General features: G+C 41.6%; 1 protein-coding gene across 1 annotated transcript; it reads left to right on the top strand.

The window, feature by feature from the left end:
- Window positions 1-469: 469 nt before the first annotated feature.
- On the top strand, window positions 470-7,759 carry LOC120239665 (vomeronasal type-1 receptor 2-like; the record flags this gene model as incomplete). The annotated part of the gene is made up of 3 exons (XM_039244080.1): window positions 470-480; window positions 5,988-6,828; window positions 7,736-7,759. Coding segments are annotated over 3 exons (876 nt in total), but the record flags the coding sequence as incomplete, so codon positions are not given.
- Between the last annotated feature and the right edge of the window lie 18,450 nt (window positions 7,760-26,209).

Below are 26,209 nucleotides of genomic sequence, written 5' to 3'. Positions count from 1 at the left end.
TTTTTTTTTTTTTTAATGTTTTATTTATTTCTAGGAGAGAGAGACAGCGTGAGCAGGGGAGGGTCAGAGAGAGAGGGAGTCACAGACTCTGAAACAGGCTCCAGGCTCTGGGCTGGCAGTCAGCACAGAGCCTGACGCAGGGCTCGAACTCATGAACCGCGAGATCATGACCTAAGCGAAAGTCGGACGCTTAACCGACTAAGCCACCCAGGCGCCCCTGTACAGATCTTTTATCCATTAAAAAAAATCAAGCTGTTTGTTTTCTTGTTGTTGAATTTTAACAGTTCTTTGTATATTTTGGATTAACAGTCCTTTTTTTTTTTTTAAAATTTTTTTTAATGTTTTATTTATTTCTAGGAGAGAGAGAGAGAGACAGCGTGAGCAGGGGAGGGTCAGAGAGAGAGGGAGTCACAGACTGAAACAGGCTCCAGGCTCTGAGCTGGCAGTCAGCACAGAGCCCGACGTGGGGCTCGAACCCACGAACCGCGAGATCATGACCTAAGCGAAAGTCGGACGCTTAACCGACTAAGCCACCCAGGCGCCCCGGATTAACAGTCCTTTATCAGATATGTCTGTTGCAAATGTTTCCTCCCAGTGTCTGGCTTGTCTTCTCATTCCCTTGACAGTGTCTTTCATGGAGTAGAATGTTGTAATTTTTATGAAGTCTGACTTAACAATTATTTCTCTCATGGATTATGCCTTTGGTGTTGTATCTAAAAAGTTGTCACAGGGGCGCCTGGGTGGCTCAGTCAGTTAAGCGCCTGACTCTTGATTCCCGCTCAGGTCATGATCTCATGGTTCATGGAATTGAGCCCTGAGTCAGATTCTGCACTGACAGTGTGGAGCCTGCTTGGGATTCTCTCTCTTTCTCTCTCTCTCTCCTTCTCTCTCTGCCCCTCCCCTGCTCTTGCTCTCTCTTTCTCTCAAAAATAAACATTAAAAAAAAGTTATCACAGAAGGTAAGTTCATCTAGATTTTCTCCCACTATCTTCTAGGGTTTTTATAGCTTTGCGTTTTACGTTTAAGTCTAGGATTGATTTTGGGCTAATTTTTGTGAAGGGTGTAGGGTCTGTATCTAGATTGATTTTTTTTCCCCATTGCATGTGGATGTCCACATGTTCCAGTGCTGTTTGCCGGAGAGACTATCTTTTTCCCATTGAATTACCTTTGCTCCTTTGTAAGAGAGCAGTTTATTGTCTTTGTGTGAGTCTATTTCTGGGCTTTCTGTTCTGCTCCATTTATCTGTTTGCCTATTATTTTACTGGTGTTACACTTTCTTAATTAATTTGGTTTTATATCAAGTCTTGACAATGGGCTGTATCAGCCTTCTGACTTTTTTCTTCCACTTTATTATTTTTTTTTAATGTTTATTTTTTTTGAGAGAGAGCATGAGCAGAAGAGGGGCAGAGAGAGGGGGACAGAAGATCCAAAGCAGGCTCCATACTGACAACCAGCATCCCGATGTGGGGCTTGAACTCACAAATCACAAGATCATGATTTGATCTGAATTTGGACACTCAACTGACTGAGCCACCCAAGGGCCCCTCATCTACTTTAATATTGGGTTGGCTTTTCTGGACCTTATGTCTCCATATACAGACTTTAGAATCAGTTAGTAACATGGTGGAATTTTGATTAGGATTTCATAAATCTATAGATCAGTTTGTGAAGACCTAACATCTTACTAATATTGAGTCTTTTAATCCATGAGCGTAGATATAAGCTGTATTCCATCATGCCATGATAATTTATGGCAGTGTTTGCAATATTGTATTTCATAATTTTGGATCCCTAGGCATGTATGAGATTTGTAAAATATTTGTGGTTATCTTCGTAAGATTTTGGAAAATTGTTAGGAAGTATCATTCTTCAGTATTTTTGGATGGTGACGGGACGCCTGGGTGGCTCAGTCGGTTAGGCATCCAACTTCGGCTCAGGTCATGATCTCATGGTTTGTGGGTTCGAGCCCTGCATTGGGCTCTGTGCTGACAGCTAGCTTGGAGCCTGGAGCCTGTTTCAGATTCTGTGTTTCCCTGTCTCTCTGACCGTCCCCTGCTCATGCTGCCTCTCTCTCTCTCTTCGAAATAAATAAAACATTAAAAAATATTTTTGGATGGTGTAAGTTGCATTGGTTTATGGAATATATGTATTTTTAAGTATTTATTTATTTATTTATTTTTGAGAGACATAGAGACACAGAGCATGAGTGGGGGGAGGGATTCTGATGGGGGAAACATCAGCACAGAGCTCAACATGGTGCTTGAACCCATGAACCATGAGATCATGACCTGATCCGAAGTCCAACGCTCAACCATCTGAGCCACCCAGGTTCTCCTGGTTTATCTAATATTTAAGAGTAGCAGGATGCTATTCATAAACCATATGACCTAGTGCTGTTTATAAGAGGAACCTCTCTTATATAAATATTGCTGTTTATTCTATAGACATTGCTCAGCTTAGAATTTGTATCTCTTTTTGGGTCCATATGGATAAAATATTTATTTGTAGAAATATCCACATCAGCTAGACTTTTCAAGTGATTGCACTGAGTGGTACAAAGCATCTCTAGTTATTAACATGCTCTCTGTATTACTCTTCTTGAGGAATCCTTCTTGCAGCGAACTTCTTAGGGCAACACAGGCTCTGATGAAATACATGTGAATCGTTGCCAGCCCCTCATTTGTCAGGTGGGAACATTCCCAGTTCCACCACCTGAGACACCGTCTGCCTCCAGGTGTGGTGGGAAGGGAAGTTGCTCCCTGACGCTAAACTTGCCAAGAACTTATAATTGTTTCTGGGAATTGGGATCTGTTGCACTCCCAACCTGGGGCTCAAACTCATGACCCTGAGGTTAAGAATTCCCTGCTCCACTGACAGCTATCCAGCCAGCTGCCCCTGGGAGGAAGTCTTTACAAATTAGTCTTACTTGCCTCATTGTGCACTGTCATGGAAAGTGCAGGTGAACCAATAATTGCAGTTCTGTGGGGAGGTGAGGTCACAGAATCAAACCCATATCAGCTCTGGTTGCCTTCCTCCGTCACAAAGGGGGTGGCATGACTGTCCCACCGAGCCTTCATCCTGGAGGCAGGAAAGGGCAGCAGGAAAGGGTGAGTATTTTCCGGGTCCATCTGTGTGACTCCATCTGTAAGGGAGTGAGGTGTCTCAGGGTCTGAGTCTGAATTGGTCCTTATGGCTGGAAAAAGGCTTCTTCTGGGGTAAAAACTGGTTTGGCTGAGGTCCTCCCCCAGACCCTAACTGCTCCTTGTGTAGTGTTTGGTTTTTTTTTTTATGTTTATTTATTTTTGAGAGAGAGACCAAGCCAGCAAGGATGGGCAGAGAGAGAGGGAGACACAGAATCTGAAGCAGGCTCCAGGATCAGAGCTGTCAGCACAGAGCCTGATGCAGGTCTTGAACTCATGAACTGCTAGATCATGACCTGAGCTGAAGTCAGATGCTCAACTGACTGAGCCACCCAGGCACCCTTCCTCCCAGAGATCTAATGTCCATCCCTCCCTGACTGTGCTTGTTGGAGTTAGTTATAAGTAGTAACAAAATCTCGGGGCGCCTGGGTGTCTCAGTCTGTTGAGCGTCCGACTTTGGCTCCAGTCATGATCTCACAGTTCGTGGATTTGAGCCCCACGTCGGGCTCTGTGCTGACAACTCAGAGCCTGGAGCCTGTTTCAGATTCTGTGTCTCCCTCTCTCTCTTCTCCTCCCCCAATCATGCTGTGTTTCTCTCTGTCTCAATAATAATAAACATTAAAATTTTTTTTTAAAAAGTAGTAACAAAATCTGAACTTTATGATCCCTAAGACTGCGATTCAGAAATTAAAATGCTATTCAAGGTGCTTCCTGAAACCACAGAGAAATTTACACGATTAGGGTAGTTGTGTTCTTAAAGTGTTACTGTGCAAGTGCAAGTGACAGTGAGTTTCATAGAGCCAATGATATTGTATCTCAATGCAAATAACGTCCCTGAGTGGCATGTGCTAAACCATAGGTTTTTCTCCTATATACACGTGATGCATCTAATGGACCTAGTAATTAAATCTTTCCTGAAAATATTTGCAAGCTAGCGAGCAGGGAAGGACAATTTTCCTTTGTGAAGGTAGGACAGGAGACTTTCAGAAAAAGGTGACCCTCACATCTGAGCGATTTGGAGAGCAGAAAAATGAAGGACTTCAGCACTTTTCAGCTTAAATAGGTCTTCTGATATTTTGTGTGTTTTTCAAAGTTCTGGCATCATTTTCATACTCATCCTTCATTTCCCCTAATTTGATGCACACAGTTTCAAGCCTTGAAATTCCATTTCACATGCTCAGCTTGTAGCTTATCATCTTTCTCTTCTTGTAGTTTTTGTTATATTTTTCAAAAATCACAGCTCATTGCATGCTAAGGAGGAATAATTTAGATCCTATTCTAAATGTTTTCTTGGGGCGCCTGGGTGGCCCAGTCAGTTAAGCATCCGACTTCGGCTGGGGTCATGATCTCACAGTTCGTGGGTTCGAGCCCCACATCAAGCTCTGTGCTGACAGCTCAGAGCCTGGAGCTGCTTCAGATTCTGTGTCTCCCTCTCTCTCTGCCCCTCCCCTGCTAGCACTGTCTCTCTCTCTCTCAGAAATAAATAAATAAATACAAACATTTAAAAATGTTTTCTTTATCTCCAAATGCTTTATTTATACTTCATCTTAGCCAAAAGGCCGAGAAGTGATCCAAATGCTTTATTTAAATTACAAATCCCATAGTTAAAAATAGGGCAAAGTGAAATATTACACAATACTTTCTGTAGTGGGGGGAAAAATCATAGGATTACTTCTGTTGCTATACTAACATTGATCCATATTTGGGAAATCCATTTTGCTCATGGATAGATAATATTCAGGTCTTTATTCAGACCTTTTCATCTTCATTCACAAGTGATGTTGGTCAGTGGAACAAACATATTAACAAAAACGAGGAATCGGCACAAACCTAAATTAAAATAAATTTCAAATATGACCAAGTATGCATGCATATATCTGTATAATTTAAAGATACAACCAGATACAGGTGCCTGATTTCCTCCTTCTTGATCTCAGGGCCCATGTTGGGGTAGGGATTACTTAAAAATAGAATCTTAAAAAAAAATTTAAAAAATACAACCAGGTATCTTGGTATGATCAAGTAAACACCAAGATTGTTAGATTGTTGCAACCTGGCTATTTTAATATTTAAAGGAGTCAAATAACCTTATTTTAATTAAAGTCTTCTGTCTGTAAAACATATACACCTATGAGTATTAAATAATTTACCATAGGTAAAGCATTAATAAGAGTGACTAGGGGCTCCTGGGTGGTTAAGATTTCCAATTTGGGCTCAGGTCATGATCTCGTGGTTTGTGGATTTCAGTCCTGTGTCAGGCTCTGAGCTGACAGAGCCTGCTTCAGATTCTGTGCCTCCCTCTCTCTCTGCCCCTCCTCTGTTCTGTACTCTCTGTCTCAAAAATAAATATAAAACATTTTTTAAAAATTAAATAACAGTAAATGAGAACTATATAAAGAAATATATTAAACTTGGAAATCTTTATTTTTATTTATTTTCATTTTTTAAAATGTTTATTTTTGAGAAAGAGAGACAGAGTGTGAGCAGGGGAGGGGCAGAGAGAGAGGGAGACGCAGAATCTGAAGCAGGCTCCAGACTCCGAGCTGTCAGCACAGAACCCGGCGTGGGGCTGGAACTCACAAACTGCGAGATCATGATCTGAGCCAAAGGTGGACGTTTAACCTACTAAGCCACCCTAAACTTGGAAATCTTTAATAAAAGAACACATGTGCATTTGAAAGAAATTCTCAGGGAAAAGTAGTAGCATGTGCAGAATTTTGAATTTATTTTCCACAAATCATTAGCCCACAACTCCTGTTTTCATGCAGAGTCGTCTCTTTGTGAATGTGAACACTGAGCCCTGGGAAATGGCAGATTGGCTTCAATGGATGCGAAATTTGCACTGATTTTATTCCAGATAGTTGTTGGAGTCCTGGGAAACTTCTGGCTCTTCTATCATTTTACGTCCCTTTGCCTCAGGGGATACGGGGCAAAGTCCACGGCCTTGATTCTCAGACACTTGACTTTAGCCAATTCCTTGGTCATTCTCTCGCGAGGAATCCCAGAGACCATGGCAGCTTTTGAGCTGAAATCTTTCCTCAATGACTTTGGATGCAAAGTTGTTTTCTTTGTTCACAGAGTGGCCCGGGGTGTGTCCATTGACAGCACCTGCCTCTTGAGTATCTTCCAGGCCATTACCATCAATCCCTGGAACTCCAGATGGGCAGTGCTTAAAGGGAAAGCTCCTGAATACATTGGCCCCTCAAATATCCTCTGCTGGATCCTGAACATAATACTCAATATTATGGTTCCTGTGTGTGTGACTGACAAATGGAACAATAAAAACGCTTCAAGAACTATGGACTTAGGATACTGTACTTCTGAACTGCATGACAAAGACACAGTTTTACTATACATGATAGTGATATCTGCCCATGACGTTTTCTGCTTGGGGCTCATAACTTGGGCCAGTGTGTTCATGGTTTCCATCTTGTACAGGCACAGGCAGCAGGTCCAACACATTCATAGGACCCAAGTGTCCCCCACAGCCTCCCCTGAGATCAGAGCCACTCAAAGCATCCTTTTCCTGGTGAGCACCTTCGTGTCTTTTTACACCCTGTCCTCCATAATTCACATTTATTTTTCTATTGTTTATAAGCCCAGCTGGTGGCTGATGAACACTTCTGCCTTAATCAATTCTGGTTTCCCAACTGCCTACCCCTTTATTCTCCTGAGTCACAACCACCGTGTATCCAGATTCTTCTCTGTGTGCATGGGAAGAAATACACAATTCCCTTGTCTTATCAGAGAAATATAAATTGTCTGGTTGCACTGCATTCAGCTACTTTTTTTTTAATGTCTATTTATTTTTGAAAGAGAGACAGACAGCATAATTGAGGAAGCGGCAGAGAGAAAGTGAGACACAGAACATGAAGCAGGCTCCAGGCTCTGAGCTGTCAGCACAGGGGCTTAAACCCATGAACCTTGAGATCATGACCTGAGCCAAAGTCAGAGGCTTAACCAACTGAACCACTCAGGTGTCCCAGTGTTTAGCCACTTCTTATACTCATCCTTCAAGAAATCTTCAGCAAGATTACAGTCTTATTTTATTTAAAAAATTGTTTTAAGTTTATTTATTTTGAGAAAGAGAGCAAGTTGGGGAGGGACAGAGAGAGAAGGGAGAGAGAGAATCCCAAGCAGGCTCTGCAGTGACAGTGCAGAGCCTGATGTAGGGCTTGAACTCACCAAACTGTGAGATCATGACCCAAGCTCAAACCAAGGTTGGATGCTTAACCAATTGAGCCACCCAGGTGCCCCACTCAGTTTTATTTTATATAGAGTTTTGAATAAGATAGAGATTCTGCTACAACAATAAAGAGTAAATAATAGCCATTGTAAATTAAATCCTATGTAATTATTATGTAAGTACTCATGCAATTACATTTTATTAATGCTTGTGGTGGAGAAATTCAGAGTCCAATAAATAAAACGGTCCCGAAATAATGTCAAGTTACTGGAAATGTCTTTGGGTATATAATTTTTTTAATGTTTATTTATTTATTTTGAGAGAAATTGTGTATAAATGGGGGAGGGACAGAGAGACAGAGAGTTTTTTCCTTTGTTCACAGAGTGGTCTGGGTATGTCATCCCTGTAGCGTAATGCAAGTGTCCTGAGGTGAAGCTGGTAAGATTAGGTTTTAGTTGTTAAGGACAATGGACTAGTTGTAAATATTGTGTCTCACATCCTTCAAGAACAGTAGTAGTTTGAAATTAGAAAATGTGTGTAGTGGGGTGCATGAGTGGCTCAGTCGGTTAAACGTTCCACTTTGGCTCAGGTCATGATCTCTCCATTCGTGGGTTTGAGCCCCATGTTGGGCTCTGTGCTGACAGCTCAGAGCCCGGAGCCTGCTTCAAGTTCTGTGTCTCCCCCTCTCTCTGCCGCTCCCCCTTTAGTGCCCTGTCTCTTGCTCTCTCTCAAAGATAAACATTAAAAAAAAGAGAGAAAGAGAAACGTGTGGAGAAAAATGAGCATGTTAAAAAGATTTTCAGTTGAACCTCGGAATTGTGAACTTAAGGAGACAAAGATGAATGCAGAGTGATATGTTGGCTGAGGTGCAAAAAGAGAGGAGGTGGAAGACTATCATTAAGTTAACATTTTATGTCTGTGATAAAAATGAATTCAATGTTCAGGGTCTTTAGACGGTCAGTTGTTCTGGGTTCAGTCTTGGTGCCAACAGGCTGGTTGATAAGCCGATTTCAGGGTGGGAGCCTGCATTTCCAAGTTAGGGAGACCACGTGTAGAGGAATTCTTCATCGAGCTTGGATTAGTAAGAGGAGTACCCATTTGGAGACCAAAGACACGAATCTATTTTGTTTAATGCGTTTTCCTGCTTTTGAAATCACCCAGCAAAGCAAATGGACACATTCAAAAGAAGACAGTAGATATCAACTCAAACATAATTTAATGTATTTTTTTGTTGTTTTTGAGAGAGATAGAACATAGGCGGGGGAGGGGCAGAGAGAGCGGGAGAGAATCCAAAGCAGGCTCCAGGCTCTGAGCTGTCAGCACAGAACTGAACTCACAAACTGAGAGATCACAACATGAGCTGAAATCAGACGCTCAACCGACTGAGCCACCCAGGCACCCCAACATAATTTAGTGTAAATCTCTGTAATTAAATTAAATTACAAATGGTTGCATTTTTTTAAAAAAAAATTTAATGTTTATTTATTTTTGAGAGAGAGAGAGTCCATGCATGAGTTGGGGAGGGACAGAGAGAGAGAGGGAGACACACAATCTGAAGCAGGCTCCAGGACTCCAAGCTGTCAGCACAGAGCCCCACACGGGGCTTGAGCTCATGAACTGTGAGATGATGACTTGAGCCAAAGTTGGATACTTAACCGACTGAACCACCCAGGTACCCCTCAGTGGTTGCAATTTTAATGCAAATTTACTTTGGAATCTGTTTAAATTTGTAGGAAAGTAGTGAAGAATATAGAGAGAGTTCCCATCTTCCCCCCACCCTGTCTCTCCTGTTATTAACATCTTACATTTCTATGATTTCCATGGTACATTTTGGAAAACTAAGAAACTGGCACTGGCACCACACTATAAATTGAATTGTAGACTTTATTCTTATTTCATCAGTTTTAACACAGATATCTTTTTTTTTTTTCTGTTCCAAGATCCAGTCCAGAGCACCACATTGCATTCAGCCAACATGTGTCTCCAACCTCCTCTTCTCTCTGTCCGACTCTCAGTCTCCTAGGATTTTATGAACTTGACAGGTATGTGGAGGATTGTTCAGGTACTGTGTAGAATACTTCTCAAATTTGTTTTGTCTCATGTTTTTCTCTTATTAGATAGTGCTTATTATATTTAGAAAAACATCTCATCACATCATATTACTGGAAATGAATTATTCATTAATCATCAATCATTACTTATTACTGGCTATGTTGATCTTGACCACTTGGCTATCAAGTATTGGGTAGTGTTTTCTAGTTTCTCCACTATAAAATTTCTATCTGTCCATTCCCATTCTATATTGGTTGGAAGGAAGTCAGTAGGTTTAGCCCAAACACAACAGTGTGAGAGCAGGTGAACTAATCTCCACCTCTTGGAAAGAGGAATATCTGTGTAAAGTATTTAGTATTCTTCTGCAAGAAATAATTCATCTCTTCTCCCTCATTTATTTGTTCCAGTTTTATTTGTATCATCGAGATGTAAGGTACATTGAGAAAACAAGTTAATGTTCCCTTTTGCCCTATTAAATTTGCTTTGCGGGATAAAAATCCCCGGAGGGCGTCATGAATTCCCCAGCTTATGAGGTTAGACAAACAGTATTTTGTATGCTCATATCACATATTTGCATTGCCCTCAACATGCACACTAAGTTCTGCTCATGGGCAAAAAAATAACCTAACAAAGTGCTCATTCTTCCCTTCATGAATCCAAAGTTATGATTAGTGCAGATCACTGCATCAGGAGTAAGGACAGGCAAGGGATCCAGAAGGTCCTTACAGAACTGGTTCCTAGTGTCTGTTCTCTGGTCTCAGCAGGTATGTACAGCTTCAAACTTTCATTTGAGAATTTTGGGGTTTTTTGATATATCAGGGTCTTCAAAAAAAATTTTTTTGGCACATTGTAAAGATTATTACAAAACTCTGTGACATCATTTGAGACGTAATCTAAAAATTTACTTGTTGATTTTTATTTTTTGAATTTTTATTTATTTGAAAGAGAGAGAGAGCAGGGTAGGGACAAGAGAGAGAAGAAGAGAGAGACTCCCAAGCAGGCTCCATGCTGTCTGCGCAGAGCCTAGTGAGGGGCTCAAGCTCATGAAATGTGAGATCATGACCTGAGCTGAAATCAAGAGTCGGATGCTTAACCGACTGAGCCACCCAGGTGTCCCTACATTTATTTTTTTGAAACTAATCTCCCTTAGACTTTATTTAGGATGGAATCAGCAGAAGGGAGAGATTTTTAATAGAGTGTATTTCATTTCACTCTGACTCATACTTGATTTCATTTCCTTGGGGAGCTCACACATCCAATAGCATGTTGGAGATAGAATCACAGACTTGGGCATGTTGACCATATGGTGTCATAGCTTCCCTGGAAATATCGGGCAGAAGGGGCCCCATGAGGCAGATGCTGCTGGAGCCCTGCAAGCCCAGGATTTTCTACGACGGAGGCGGACCACACTGGAGACAGAGCTCTCATTGGTTGGTCTTAGATCCTGTTCATGTCATCCACCTCTTAGAAGCCCTGTGCGTGATCAGGTACAGAGATTACCCATCACCCCAGAGATTATTTCCACATGCCTGTCTGCAGTCATCTCCCCCGACTCACACCTGGATTCTCCAATCTAATCTCCATCAGATTTTTACATTTTTCGTAATATCATATAATTGGAATACTACATTATATAACTTTTTGAAACTGATTTTTTTCACTCAGCATCATGCCCTTGATATTAAACCATGCTGAGGTGTATATTAATAGTTCGTTCCTCTTTATTCCTGAGTGACATTTCATTGTATGGATATGCCACGGTTTTTTTTTTTTTAACAAAAAATTTTTTTTAATGTTTATTCATTTTTGAGAGTCAAAGAGTGAGTGAAGCAGGGGCAGAGAAAGAGAGGCAGACATAGAATCTAAAGCAGGCTCCAGGCTCTGAGCTGTCAGCACAGAGCCCGACCTGGGGTTTGAGATCATGAGATCATGACCTGAGCTGAAATTGGATGCTTAACAGACTGGGCCACCCAAGCACTGACTGGGCCACAGTTTGTTAATCCAACAATTAATTCTTAAACATTTGTGTTGTTTCAACTTTGCCAATTACACTATAATGCATAAATACTCCATAGATGTATTTTTTGATGATGTAATTTTTAAAATTTCTATGTGTAAATATTTGAGGTATTCTGAAAGATGTAGATTTTATAATCATTTACTCTTCAGCTTAAATTTTTAGATTCCAGGGTTGCCTGGATGGCTCAGTCAGTTGAATGGCTGACTCTTGATGTCAGCTCAGGTCATGATTTCATGGTTCATGAGATCAATCCCCATGCACTGTTAGCATGGAGCCTGCTTGGATTCTCTCCACCACCACCCCCATGCCTCTCCCCCGCTCATGCTTTCTCTCTTTCTGAATTAAATAAACATTTTTTTTTAAATGTAGATTTCAGGAGTGCCTGGGTGGCTCAGATTGTTGGGCATCCAACTTTGGATCAGGTCGTGACCTCACAGTTCATGGGTTTGAGCCCCTGTCAGGCTCTGTGCCAACAGCTCAGAGCCTGGAGCCTGCTTCAGATTCTGTGTCTCCCTTTCTCTCTGCCTCTTCCCTGATCGTGCTCACTCTTTTTCTCTCTCAAAAAGAAATAGACATTAAAAAAAATTTTTTTTATGTAGATTTCAGTCATTCCAGAGACGAGAATCATTAACCAAGGACTTTACTTCACTCATGTGCTCCCTTCCTTAATAACTTATGGAGAAAACTCTGTCCTGAATCTGAAATACCTAGATTTTACTACAGGACAGTTTACAAGCTCCTTTTACCTATGAATATAGGTGGCAAATATTAACTTTTTCATCAAAATGAAGTCAGCAATGAATTAAAACAATTTCTTGTAAACATATTTCATAGTAATGCATCAATGCTTTGTTTCCTTTTGATATTGTTAAAAGCAGGAATTTAAAACATTTACAAAATTAGGGGCACCTATGTGACTCTGTCGGTTGGGCATCAGATTTGTCTCAGATCATGCTCTCATGGTTGTGAGTTCAAGCCCCACATTGGGTTCTGTGCTGACAGCTCAGAGCCTGGAGCCTGCTTCAGATTCTGTGTTTCCCTACTCTCTGCCCTTCTCTCGCTCATACTCTGTCTCTCTCGCCCCCAAAAATAAATAAAAATGTTAAAAAATTTTAAAAAACATTTACAAAATTAAAGAGAAGAAAATGCACATTCAAGTACCTTGACAACAGTCTCAAAACTTTGGCCATCTTGCATCATCCATTCCAAAGCCCTCTTTTGGTTGGGGTAAGAGGTGGAGCAGAATGTTTTAATGCCTATCCTAGACACCTTTCAGGATTGGAGATAATTCGTGTCTCACAAATTAGTTGTATGCCATGAAAATTCATCTCTCAAATAATTAACCCTTGGGTTCCTGGTTGGCTCAGTTGGTTGAGTATTTGACTTCGGCTCAGGTCACGATCTCACAGTTCGTGAGTTTGGACCCTGTGTTGGGCTCTGTGCGGACAGCTCAGAGCCTGTAGCCTGCTTCGGATTCTGTGTCTCCCTCTCTCTCTGTCCCTCCCACACTCACACTCTGTCTCTCTCAAAAATAAATATTTAAAAAAATTTTTAAAATAAATAATTAACCCTGTAATAAAAAAAACATAACACTTCCAGGTGATTATAACACAAAAGTATTAAAATCTGTTTGAGTCCCTCATTTCAGTCCTCATGAGTGTATACCTACAGGTGGAATTGCTGGATCATATGGTAATCGTGTGTTAAACTTTTTTTTTCAAGATTTTTTTTTTTAAGTAATCTCTACATCCAATGTGGGGCTTGAATTCACGACTCTTAGATTAACAGTCACATGCTCTTCCCACTGAACCAGCCAGGTGCCCCCATGTATTTAACTTTTTGAGGAATCGCAAAACTGTCTTCCATAGCTGCTGCACCATTTTGTCTTTGTGCTGGAAATACACAAGAGTTACAATTTGTTCATATCCTCACCCATGCTTGATATTTCTTGTTTGTTTGTTTGTCTCTATGTAATCGTCATCCCAATGGGTGTGAAGTGGTGTATCATTGAGGTTTTGATTTTCATTTCTGTAATGATTAGTGATGTTGAACACTTTTTAATGTGTTGTTTAATGATGTTGAACACCGTTTGTGTGTCTTTTTCAGAGAAATGTGTGTTCAAGTCCTACGACTCTTTTTTAATTGGGTTTGTGGTTGAATTGTAAGAGTTCTGTATGTATTCTTGCTTTGCTATTAAGTCTCCATCAGATACTCAATTTGCAAATATTTTCTTCCATTCTTTGGGTTGCCTTTGTACTCTTTTATTTTATTTTTTTATGTTGATATATTTTTGAGAGAGAGAGAGAGAGAGACAGCACAAGCAGTGGAGGGGCAGAGACAGACAGGGAGACAAAGTCTGAAACAGGCTCCAGGCTCTGAACTGTCAGCCCAGAGCCCGACGCAGGGCCTGAACTTGGGAATGGTGAGATCATGACCTGAGCCAAAGTCCGACGCTTAACCGACTGAGCCACCCAGGCGCCTCCCCACCTTTGTACTCTTTTAATAACGTACTAGAATGCATAAAAGCTTTTAGTTTTGATAAAGTATATTTTACCTGTTTCCTTTTTTCTTTTGCTGCCAGTGCTTTTGGTGTCAAATCCAAACAATCATTGCCATGGCCAAGGTCATGTAGCTTTCCCACTATTTCCTTGTGAGAGTTTTATTGTTTTAGCTTTTACATTTAGGTGTTTGATCCTTCTTGGATTAGTTTTTGTGTTTAGTGTAAAGTAAGGATCCAACTTCATTCTTCTGCATGTGGGTACCAAGTTTTCCTGGCACCACTTGTTAGAAAGTCTATTCTGGCACCCTTGTCAAAAATATTCTGACATATATTCAAGTGTTATTTCTGTGTTTTCTATTTTTTTCTGCTAGTGTATGGCCTGCCTATTATTTTTGGCCCACAACACACTGTTTTGATTATTCTAACTTTGCGGTAAGTTTTGAAATCAGAAAGTATAAATCCTCCAACTTTGTTCTTTTTTTAGATTGCTTTGGTTATTTGGGGCCTCCTGAAGTTTCTTATTAGTTTCAGGATGGGTTTTTCTATTTCTGCAAACATTCATTCAATTGTTTTGCTATCTTAAAGTTGTTTTTTTGTTTGTTTTGAGTTGTAACAGTTCTTTATATATTTTGGACATCAGAACCTTATCAGTTATATAGCATGCCAATATATTCTCCCAGATACGTTGTCTTTTCACTTCCTTGATAGTATCCCTCGATGCATAAATTTTTTGTGTCTGAGAGAGAGTGCATGCCCATGTATGCATGTGCATAAGTGGAGGAGGGGTAGAGGGAGGGAGATAGAATCCCAAGCAGGCTCCACACCCAGAGAGGGGCTCACTCTCATGAACCGTGAGTTCATGACCTGAGCCAAAATCAAGAGTCAGATGCTTAACTGACTGAGCCATCCAGGCGCCCCTGCATAAATTAATTTTGGTAAAGTCCAATTTACTTTTTCCTTCTTTCTTTCATGTATCACACTTGTCATATCTTCAAAAACCATGTCTCTCTATTATATGTGTCTATTCTCTTGATTTTATCCTTCTAATCTATTTTTTATTTCTGAGCCAAATTTAACAGGATTATTTTTCTTTTTTTTTTTTTCAAAAAACTTAATGTTTATTTTTGAGAGAGAATGGGGAAGGAGCAGAGAGAGAGGGAAACACAGACTCTGAAGCAGTCGCCAGGCTCTGAGCTCTCAGCACAGAGCTGGATGCAGGGCTCAAATTCATGAGTCGCAAGATCATGACCTGAGCTGAAGTCTAATGCTTAACCAATTGAGCCACCCAGGCGCTCCTATTTTTCATTTTTAATGAGTGGTTGTATATGGTAGGTCCCTCAGCCTCTTTGTCTCCATCTTCTTCAGTTCCCTCACCTTAGTGACACTCTTACTATTAAAACCGTCTGGGGCGCCTTGCTGGCTCAGTCGGGTAAGAGTCTGACTTCAGCTCAGGTCATGATCTCTCGGTTTGTGTGTTCAAGCCCCGTGTCAGGCTCTGTGCTGACAGCTTAAAGCCTGGAGGCTGCCCCAGATTCTGTGTCTCCCTCTCTCTCTGTCCCTCCCCTGCTTGCACTCTGTTTCTCTCTCTCTCTCTGCAAAATAAACATTAAAATAATAAAAACAATAAAATTGTCCATTGATCTTTTACAAATTTGTTATTATACCCACACACATGTTCAGGCACACACATCCAGTACTGCATGAAACTTTATTATTATTATTATTATTATTATTATTATTTAAAGATTTTATTTTTGGGGGTGCCTGGGTGGCTCAGTTGGTTAAGCATCTGACTCTTATTTTGGCTCAGGTCATGATCTTGTGGTTCATGGGATCAAACCCCGCATCAGGCTCTGTGACAGCATGGAGCCTGCTTGGGATTCTCTATCTCACTCTCTCTCTGCTCCTCCCCCAGTCACTCTCTATCTTGCTCTCTCTCAAAATAAATAAATAAACATTAAAAAACAGATTTTATTTTTAAGTAATCTCTACACCAAGGGGGTTCAAACTCATGACCCTGAGATCAAGAGTCACATGCTCTACCGACTAAGCCAGCCATGTGCCCCCACCCTTGTTCTTATTAAGATTCATCTTCAGTATTTTATCACCTTATTTTATGGCTACAAATCTCAGTATGTTCCTGAGTACAAGTGGTGATACTAGAGATTAATTTTTGTGATTCATTTGTGACTTTATGGGACTGCTTCTAATGTCTGAGCATGGACATGAAATTTACTAGTACTTGTTGACTGAGATCACCCTGAACCTAAGAGGCTGGACACATCTGCATTATAAAATATGAACAACTATTAACAATTATCAAGTCATTTGCTGAGACTATTCAATCATTTATTTGTAATATGGTACATCAGTCACAAATGCTCTACTAAAAGTATCATCACCAATCCTGTATTCAAACAAAATCCAAGCAGTTGTATTATCCATTTTACATACAAATTCATCAGTTGTTGGTTCTTTTAAAAACTTTAATATCAGTAGAGCCTTGGTGACTCAGTCAGTTAAGCATATGACTTCAGCTCAGGTCATGATCTCATGGTTCGTGGGTTCCAGCCCCCATCGGGCTCTGTGCTGACAGCTCAGAGCCTGGAGCCTGCTTTAAATCCTGTGTCTCCTCTCTTTGTCCCTGCTCCACTCACACTCTGTCTCACTCTTCTCTCAAAAATAAATAAATGTAAAAAAAATTAAAAATTTTAATATAAAAAAAAGAAAAACAGACGAAAACCAAAAATTGATCCAAAAAAACCAAAAACAATCCAAAAATGTTGATATCAAGGTATATTAATTAAATAAAACATATTCAGTGCTTCTTTTTCTGTTTTGAAAAATAGTGATTGGTGGAGGACTATCCCTTGAAAATACAGAAAACATTAAAATAAAACATTAATAGTAGCATGAGGGGGCACCTGGCTGGCTAGGTTGGTCAAGCATGTGACTCTTGATCTCAGGTTGTGAGTTCAAGCCCCATGTTGGTTGTAGAGATTACTTAAAAAATAAAATAAAATCAGGGCATCTGGGTGGCTCAGTCAGTTAAGTGTCCAACTTCGGGTCATGTCTTGTGTCATGGTCTCACAGATTGTGAATCTGCGTACCACACGGGGCTGTTTGAGTCCCCACATTGAGCTCTCTGTTGTCAGCTTAGAGCCTGTTTTGGATCCTCTGTCTCTCCTCTCTTTTTGTCCCTCCCCCTCTTGTGCATGTGTGCACACTCTCTCAAAAATAAATGAACTTTGAAAAAAAGTCTAAAAAATTAAATCTTTAAAAATTATTTATTTTTTATTTTTAAGAACAAAATTTTTTAAATGTTTATTTATTTTTGAGAGAAAGAGAGAGACTGAGTGGGGGGAGGGGCAGAGAGAGAGGGAGACACAGAACCTGAAGCAGGCTCCAGACTCTGAACTGCTAGCACAGAGCCTGACATGGGGCTCAAACCCATGAAATGTGTGATCATGACCTGAGCCAAAGTCGGACTTAGGTGACTAAGCCACCTAAGCACTCCTAAAAGAAATTCTTTTTTTCAAAAATTAGGGGCACCTGGCTGGCTCAGTTGGAAGAGCATGTGACTCTTAATCTCATGGTCATGAGTTTAAGCACCACGTTGGGTGTGGAGATTACTTAAAAATTTAAAAATTTAAAATATCTTTTTTTTTCCTTTATTCTAGAGACAGCGAGTCAGGGAGAGGGGCAGAGGGAAAGAGAGAATCCCAAGCAGGCTCCATGCTCAGTGCAGAGCCTGAGGTGGGGCTCCATTCCACAATCACAAGGCCATGATGTGAGCCAAATCAAGAGTCACACTGAGCCACCCAGATGCCCCCCTCAGCCAAAAAAAAAAAAAAAAAAAATCTTAAGAAAAAAAGAAACATTCTAGCTTTTGAATATGTCAAAACTCAGTCCGTTTTTTTCTGAGTTGTATTTCCCACGTCTCCCTCAAATTCCCTGAAAAAGTACCTTTACACAGACTCAGAACTTCCTCATTGAAATAATAAGAAAGGAACCACGCATGCATATGTTATAGTAGTCTGTTGAGTGCCTCCCATTCCTACTGAATTCTGAGCTCTGTAAACGCAGACTCATTCTCAAAACTGTCCTGTGGCCGTGCGAGGCTGTACTTGAACCACTCCAGGAGTCAGTGAAGTCAGTGAAGAGATATGGACGGGAACGACAGGGAGAGACCACAGTTAATCAACACTCTCTCCAAAATGATGAAAATACTAGCAAACATTTCAGAAAATTTGGCAGTTTTCTAAAACTCTGCCCAAACTCCAGCATGAGTGGAGAATCCTCTGGCCAAGAGAAACCGCAGGAGTTCAGCAGGAGGGCGGTATCTGTGGTGTTAGAATGTGGAGGTACATCCATTACACTTCCATCCCCAGGTCAGTGATGCCTCCGCCATGAACATCCATTAGCCTCACAGCCAGAGGCAGCACCGGCACCTCCGTACCCTGCAGAGACCCCCATCAGCACAGCAGAGTCCGTATTCACCCAAATAGGTGTTCTCTGGAAAAGCTCCATTCCCAAGGAGTATGCACATTTCACAGGATTCAAAGCTCAGATGAGTGAGCCAGCATACGTACACAAACAAAGATAAAAACATGCAAAAGATTCATGACGTTATTCCTAATAGTTGAAAAGTAGAAACAACCCAATAGTCATGAACAGATTCATGGAGAAATAAAATGTCATGTATTCACAGACTATTTTTCAGAAATAGTTCTTTACAAAGAATGAGGCACCAATACACACTATAACATAGATGAATCTTTTAAACATTATGCTAAGTAAATAAGCCAGTTCCCAAAGAGCACAGATTATATAATATCATGTATATGAAATGTCAAAAATAGAAGCAGAGAATGTACTAGTATTTGGGTTGTAGAGTGACTGCTAGTAATGCACTTCCCTTATAGGGAAGATTGTGGGGGAGCCTGGGTAGCTCAGTCAGGGGAGTGCCTGACTTTAGCTCAGGTCATGATCTCATAGTTTGTGGGCTCAAGCCCCATGATGGTCTTTGTGCTGACAGCATGGAGCCTGGTTTGGATCCTGTGTCCCTCTCTCGGCCCCTCTCCCACTCATACTCTCTCTATCTCAAAAATGAATAGACATTAAAAAATTAAATATAGGGGCACCTGGGTGGCTCAGTCGGTTAAGCTTCCGACTTCAGCTCAGGTCATCATCTCACGGTTCATGAGTTCGAACCCCGTGTCAAGCTCTGTGCTGACAGCCAGCTCAGAGCCTAGAGCCTGTCTTCGGATTCTGTATCTCCCTCTCTCTCTGACCCTCCCCTGCTCACGCTGTCTCCCTCTCTCTCTCAAAAATAAATTTTAAAAAACATTAAAAATTAAATCTAGATTGTGATGATTGCATTCTTTTGTCTGTCTCTCACACACACACCAATGGAATTGCACACTTCCCAAAAGAAGATTTTACACGTGAATTATATCTCATCAAAACCGTTATAAAAAGGATCAAATGAATAAGTGACTGCACTTTGCAAAGACACATGTAACGTTTAGAGCTAGGTCACCAGATTTGGGCACTGGCTCTTCCATGTGCAGCAGGGAGGGCAGAGCCTGGATTCCCGGTTGTCTTCGTTCATGAGAACAAGGGGGCTGACTGTTGGGAAGCACAGATCAGGGAGGACAGTGATGTGTCACCAGCCACCAATAAGGATTGACTAAAAGCATCACATAAACTGAAAAGAGAGAAGAGAGGATGAAAAAAGGTAGGAGGAGTCTACGGGTGGCTCTGGCCTCAGCAGAGGACCGGGGTAAGATGCTGGTCCTATGAACGTGCTGGACTCGCCGCTTGTGTCTGTACAATATGAGAACCACAGATCCACGAGCCGAGAGATCATGACCTGAGCCGAAGTCGGATGCTTAACCACATGGGCCACCCAGGCGCCCCTCCATGTGCTCCAGGGGATTCTAAGGTGAGGCCGGGGTTAATCATGAGGGCTCCCAGGTGCGCTTATGAGAGTTGAGTGCGGGCTTTGGTCTAAGGGGAGGTAATAGGGTCTGCTCAAGGTGGGTTTGTAAGGAGCATGTCAGAGCAGCTACCATCCCCATGCTGTTGCCAGGGTTGTGGGCATCTGTGGGAGTGGAGGCCACATGAAGACACGGAAGGAGAGATTCACACACCGACCTCCATGTGTGAGCTTATTAACCCTGACTCTTACCTGCGACAAAGGTCAGGAGAAGGTGGCCTTTTGGTTTTTTTGTCGTTGCTGTTGTTTTACACAAACTTTCCTTCTGACATGGGGCTCGAACTCATGATCCCTGAGATGCAGACTCATATGCCCCACCAACTGCGACAGCCAGGCACCTTTTTGCAGTTCAAGCTCCCTCTGCCTGTGATGTAGTGGTAACAGATGAAGGGCCTGAGGCTGGCACATTTTAAGGCATAGTCTTGAGATGCGCATGTGGCTTCTCCATATAATATCCTTTAAGAAGGAAACTCAGAGAAGGAAGAGGAGGCAATGGATGGGTTCTCAGGTAAATGTCTTGTTCCAGGTCAGGTGGTGTCCTCTCTCTCCTTCTGAAATACCATGGATTTTTTTTGCATTTATTTATTTGGGGGCTAGGGGCAGAGAGCAAGAGGGAGAGAGAATCCCAAGCAGGATACGTACCGTCAGCACAGAGTGGGACTTGCGATCATGACCTAAGCCAAAATCAAGAGTCAGCCACTTAACTGACTGAGCCGCCCATGCGCCCCTGAAATACTGTGGATTTAGAACATGCAAACATTTATTTCTTTGCCTCTGATGGTCCTGTCTGACCTGCTTGTTTTCAGCGACTATTTTTCCTGTTTTTCTCATGAGGGTCAGGGTTCGGTCTTTAGACCCCTTGTCCCCTGTGTCCCAGCATCTTATGTCAACCCTCTGCAGCCTGGCTGCTGTTATGCCTGGAGCAAGTCCCACCGCGAATTAATGGCCTTCAGCTGTTGGAGATGTTCCCTTTGTGACGGAGCGACGGGTCCTGGGATATCCATGCGGAAGAATGTTTAATGTATAGGTTCCATTTGGATATTCCTTCAGCTCTGTATGGACCAGAATGAGGAAATGCACAAATAAACAGGATGGCATTCATGGTCTAAAATCACTCAGAAGTCTCTGAAAAAGAGAACCTCGCTGTCTAGATTGCTAAAGTATATCTAAATACACTGGAGATTAAGGGGCTTGGAAGCTATAGGTGGCTCAAAATTTGCATAAAACTGATATTTTCTCCTGATTAGATTCTGATGATAATTTGGTTTCTTAAATTTATCTAATTTTTTTTTTTTTTTTTGAGAGACAGAAAGAGTGTGAGCAGAGGAGGAGCAGAGAGAGAGTCCCATATAGGCTCCCTGCTCTGCGCCTGAACCCAATGCGGGGTCCATCTGGACACCGGGGGTCATGCTGTGAGCCGAAATCAAGGGCCGGACACTCAACAGACTGAGCCACCCAGATGCCCCTACTATTTACCTTTTTAAAATCAACAACTTTTAGGGGCGTCTGGGTCGCTCAGTCAGTTAAGCCTCCGACTTCGGCTCAGGTCATGACCTCACCGTCCGTAGGTTTGAGCCCCGCATCGGGCTCTGTGCTGACAGCTCAGAGCTTGGATCCTGCTTCAGATTCTGTCTCCCTCTCTCTCTGCCCCTCCCCCACTTGCTTTCTGCTTCTCTCTCTCAAAATAAACATTTAAAAAATTGAAAAAGTTAGCAACTTTAATTATAATTCATGTATTTCATGGAAACAAGAATGTAGCAAACAGCTCAGGGTGATATGCAAAAAATGTTTTAAAGCTGCCGCTTTGCACATTGCTCTCTGTACGTCTGGAGCTGGCTCTCTCCGCCTCAGGTGCGCTTGTCTGGTATCTCCTCACAGATGCACCTGGCTCTTCCTGCAGGGGGCGCATTCACTCCCTGCGGTGCAGGAGCCAACAGTGGAACATGAGAACTTGGGGGTCCATTTCAAGCCAAGGTGAGGATGGAGGTCCAAAGCCGGCGACCAAGGCAGAACTGGGAGGTACTGGAGGCATGGTGTATAGTTGACTTTTGTTTTCTTCCAACAATACCACAGCAGTGACATGACCAGGGTGCGTCAGGGACCTGACCTCAACCTGTTCCATTACAACCAGTTTTACCTTCTGGTTCAGTTTTCTGCCAGATTCCGCCCCTCTGAAGCTAATATAGTTTTAAAATTAGTATAGGTTTTTCTTTGTCATTAATATGGATCTGGGGTGATTTACTGAGAATTTTGTATAAAACATCATATTTAATCTGGAAAGGCCCCTCTCTTCTTTCTCTTTGTTCACAGTTTGCTTTGGGAAATGAAGGCCCTCACCTTTGTTTACTTGGAGATACTTGCTTTTTTTTCCCCTTATTTTTCTTTTTAACATTTTATTTATTTTTGTGAGACAGAAAGACAGATTGCAAGCAGGGGAGGGACAGAGAGAGAGGGAGACACAGAATCCGAAGCAGGCTCCAAGCTCTGAGCTGTCAGCACAGGGCCTGGCATGAGACTTGAATCCACAAACTGTGAGATCATGACCTGAGCCAAAGTCCATCACCCTGGAGATACTTGCTTTTACGGGTGGAGATTCTAAAGCGTTCAGGCATTGGTCCTGCAAATTTCCATTCATTCCACAATCATGTCACAGACACACTCTTCTTACTGCTTTGTAACATTCATGTCAATAATTCAAGTGTCTCAGAATTCTAAAATATAACTCCTAAATGATCAACAAAACAAATTTTTTCTTTTTTAAATTTTTACTTTTTTAACATTTATTCGTTTTTGAGAGAGACAGAGCGAGCAGGGGAGGGACAGAGAGAGAGGGAGACACAGAATCTGAAAGTAGGCTCCAGGCTCTGAGCTGTCAGCACAGATCCTGATGCAGAGCTTGAACTCAGGAGCTGAGAGCTCATGACCTGAGCTGAAGTCGGACGCTTAACCGACTGAGCCACCCAGGTACCCCAACAAAACAAAATTTCAATGCAACACAAGACTCAGAAACCATAGGTTTTATTTTAGTCTGTGTACTTGTCTCTGTGGTGTGTTCAAAAGTCACAAAAAGCATCATCTACAAATAGACATATACTTTTTATACCACTAAAAGGATATTTACTTATTTTTCACTTTAAAAATAATGTTTGTTTATTTTTGAGAGAGGAGAGAGAAAGCATGAGTGTGCACACAAGTAGGAGAGGGGCAGAGAGAGAGGGAGACACAGAATCTGAAGCAGGCTCCAGGCTCTGAGCGGTCAGTGCAGGGCCCAACACAAGGCTCGAACCCACAAGCCATGAGATCGTGACCTGAGCCGAAGCTGGACGCTCAACTGACTGAGCTGCCCAGGCGCCCCTGAAAATATTAGATAATTGCAATCACAGTGAAAGTTTTCTGTGCCCTCTTTTCAAGGGTATATAATTACCTTTTAAATGTATCCATATGTGTATAAAATGTAAAAGTTACTAATCAGTTTTGTGTTACTTTCCTTTTTAGTCCTCTCAGTTAGGAATCCTGTCACAAATATTCTTTTTGAATTTTTCTCTGTATTAGCCAATGTGTTCCTTCTGGATAAATTCTACATCTCACAAACTGGGTTAAAACCCAGGTCTTTCTGTTTGCTGGATGTTGGACAGAATCGTCTCATAAAAGAGGAAGGATAATATTCTCATAGAATATTTTTGTGGTTTTATGTGTCAATCTATGACAGCTATTAGAATAATATCTAGGAGGGGCGCCTGGGTGGCCCAGTTGATTAAGCTTCCGACTTGGATTCTGCTTTGGGTCATGATCTTGTGGTTTGTGAGATAAAGCCCCGTGTCAGGCTTTGTGCTGACAGTGTGGAGCCTGCTTGGGATTCTCTCTCTCTCTCTCTCTCTCTCTCTCTCTGCTCCACTCTCTCATTCTCTCTCTCAAAATAAATAAATAAACTTAAAACAAGAATAACATCCAGGAAATATTCAAAAAAGATTGTCGCTATTATTTCCATTCTATGAGAATTCCATTCTATTAGAAACTGTTCTAACTCATGCATGATTATTTCCCTCAATGTTTTACCTCTTTGCTATTCAGAAGTGTGGTCCTTGGACCAGAGGTGTTGGATCACTGATGAAGTTGTTAGAAATGCAGAAACTCAGGGCTCCTGGGTGGCTTAGCTGGTTAAGTGTCTGACTCTTCATTTCAGTTCAGGTCACACAATCCCACAGTTTGTGAGTTCCAGGGCAGAGCCTGCTTGGGATTCTCTCCCTCTCCCTCTCTCTCTGCCCCTCCACCTTGGGATTCTCTCTGTCTCCCTCTTTCTCTGCCCCTCCACCCCCAAATAAATAAATAAATAAAAATAAAAAGGAAATGAAGGAACTCAGGCCCCATCCCAGAACTGATCAGAGCTTGTACTCGAACAAGATTTCCAGTTTGTGGCTGCCTCCATTAAATTTTTGAGAAGTAACACTTGTAACTCATCATGACTTTCCTATTGAGAACGATACACAGCTTGTGGATGATACGAATATAGCACCCAAATATATACAAATGCCTGTGTAGATGCCCTAATAGATTTTGTCATCCCTGAAAGTGTAGTGTTTATCAGGGCTTTGTGAACCGTATGCTGTTCTCTTTCCTCAGAATTAGGGAAATTGTTAGGGGAAGTTTTTTTGTGTCCATAATCATCTTATGTATACCTCAGATCACTCACCTAAATCAGAACCAGTTCTCTTAACTCTGGCTTACATAAAATTATAAACTCTGCCCAATGGCCACTTGGTAAATGTATTATTTGTTTCAGAGATGGTTGATGTTCAGGGATGTGGCGAAAGAATTTTCTCAGGAACGGGGGGGTTCCTGGACCCCACTCAGTGGGATTTCAACCAGTACTTGTTGCTAAAAATTCTGGATGAAAAATTAAGTGGAGAGAACTGTGGTAATCCTTGACTGCTCTTGAGCTGAGTAAATCGCTTTGGGTTAACTGATGGTTAAAAGTAGTAAAATCTACTGAAAGGCAACCAACAGAATGGGAGAAGATATTTGCAAATGACATATCAGATAAAGGGCTAGTATCCAAAATCTATAAAGAAGTTATCAAACTCAACAGCCAAAAAACAAATAATCCAATGAAGAAATGGGCAAAAGACATAGACACTTTTCCAAAGAAGACATCCAGATGGTGAACACATGAAAAAATGCTCACCATCACTCGTCATCCGGGAAATACAAATCAGAATGGCTAACGTTAACAACTCAGGCAACAACAGATGTTGGTGAGGAAGCAGAGAAAGAGGAGACCTTTTGCACTGCTGGTGGGAATGCAAACGGGTGCAGCCACCCTGGAAAACTGTACAGAGGTTCTTCAAAAAGTTAAAAATTGAACCACCCTATGACCTACCAATTGCACTACTAGGTATTTATCCAAGAGATACAGGTGTGCTGTTTTGAAGGGGCACACGCACCCCAGTGTTTATAGCAGTGCTGTTGACAATAGGCAAAGTACTGAAAGAGCCCATGTCTCCAACAAGAAATGAATGGCCAAAGGTACACACACACACACAAAATGGAGTATTACTCGACAACCAAAAAGAATGAAATCTTGTCATTTGCAACTATGTGGATGGAACTAGAGGGTATTATGCTAAGTGAAATTAGTCAGAGAAAGACAAATATCATATGACGTCACTCCTATGTGGGATTTGAGATACGAAACAGATGAACATAAAGGAGGGGAAGCAAAAATAATATACAAACAGAGAGGAGGACAAAACATAAGAGACCCTTAAATACAGAGAACAAACTGAGGGTTGCTAGAGGGGTTGTGGGTGGAGGGATGGGCTAGATGGGTGAGGGGCATTACTGAGGACGCTTGTTGGGATGAGCAGTGAATCACTGGAATCTAGTTCTGAAATCATTATTGCACTATATGCTAACTTGGATGTAAATTTAAAATAAATTAAAAAATAAAAGTAGTGAAATCTGACTCCTAAAAGGTTTGACCCTCATGCTTTTATTTGTGAGGGTCTCTTTCGTGCCTTCCCTCTTTCTTCTGTGCACACTGTTCTGTTGCTACTTCCTGTCATGAGTGGGGGGGCGGGCGGGGATCAATGCTGCTGTTCACTTTCCTACAAAATATCCATATGAATGGCACTGAATTGTGCAGAAGACTCAACCTTGGAACCAAGTCGTGGAAAGAAGTCCAGGGATTTCTAATGTGAGGTATTGGCACCATGTAGTCCTGTAACTTTCGTCTCTCTGCAAATCCTCAGGTGATGCATGTCTCATTTTTTTGCCTCTGCTCATAACCGACATGCTGGTGCACACAACAGTC

Source organism: Hyaena hyaena, unplaced genomic scaffold (assembly GCF_003009895.1).
Source record: "Hyaena hyaena isolate Hyena2069 unplaced genomic scaffold, ASM300989v1 scaffold_235, whole genome shotgun sequence".
Lineage (NCBI taxonomy): Eukaryota > Metazoa > Chordata > Mammalia > Carnivora > Hyaenidae > Hyaena > Hyaena hyaena.
Note: the sequence above shows the minus strand (reverse complement) of the source record. Positions and strands in the feature narration are given on the sequence as shown.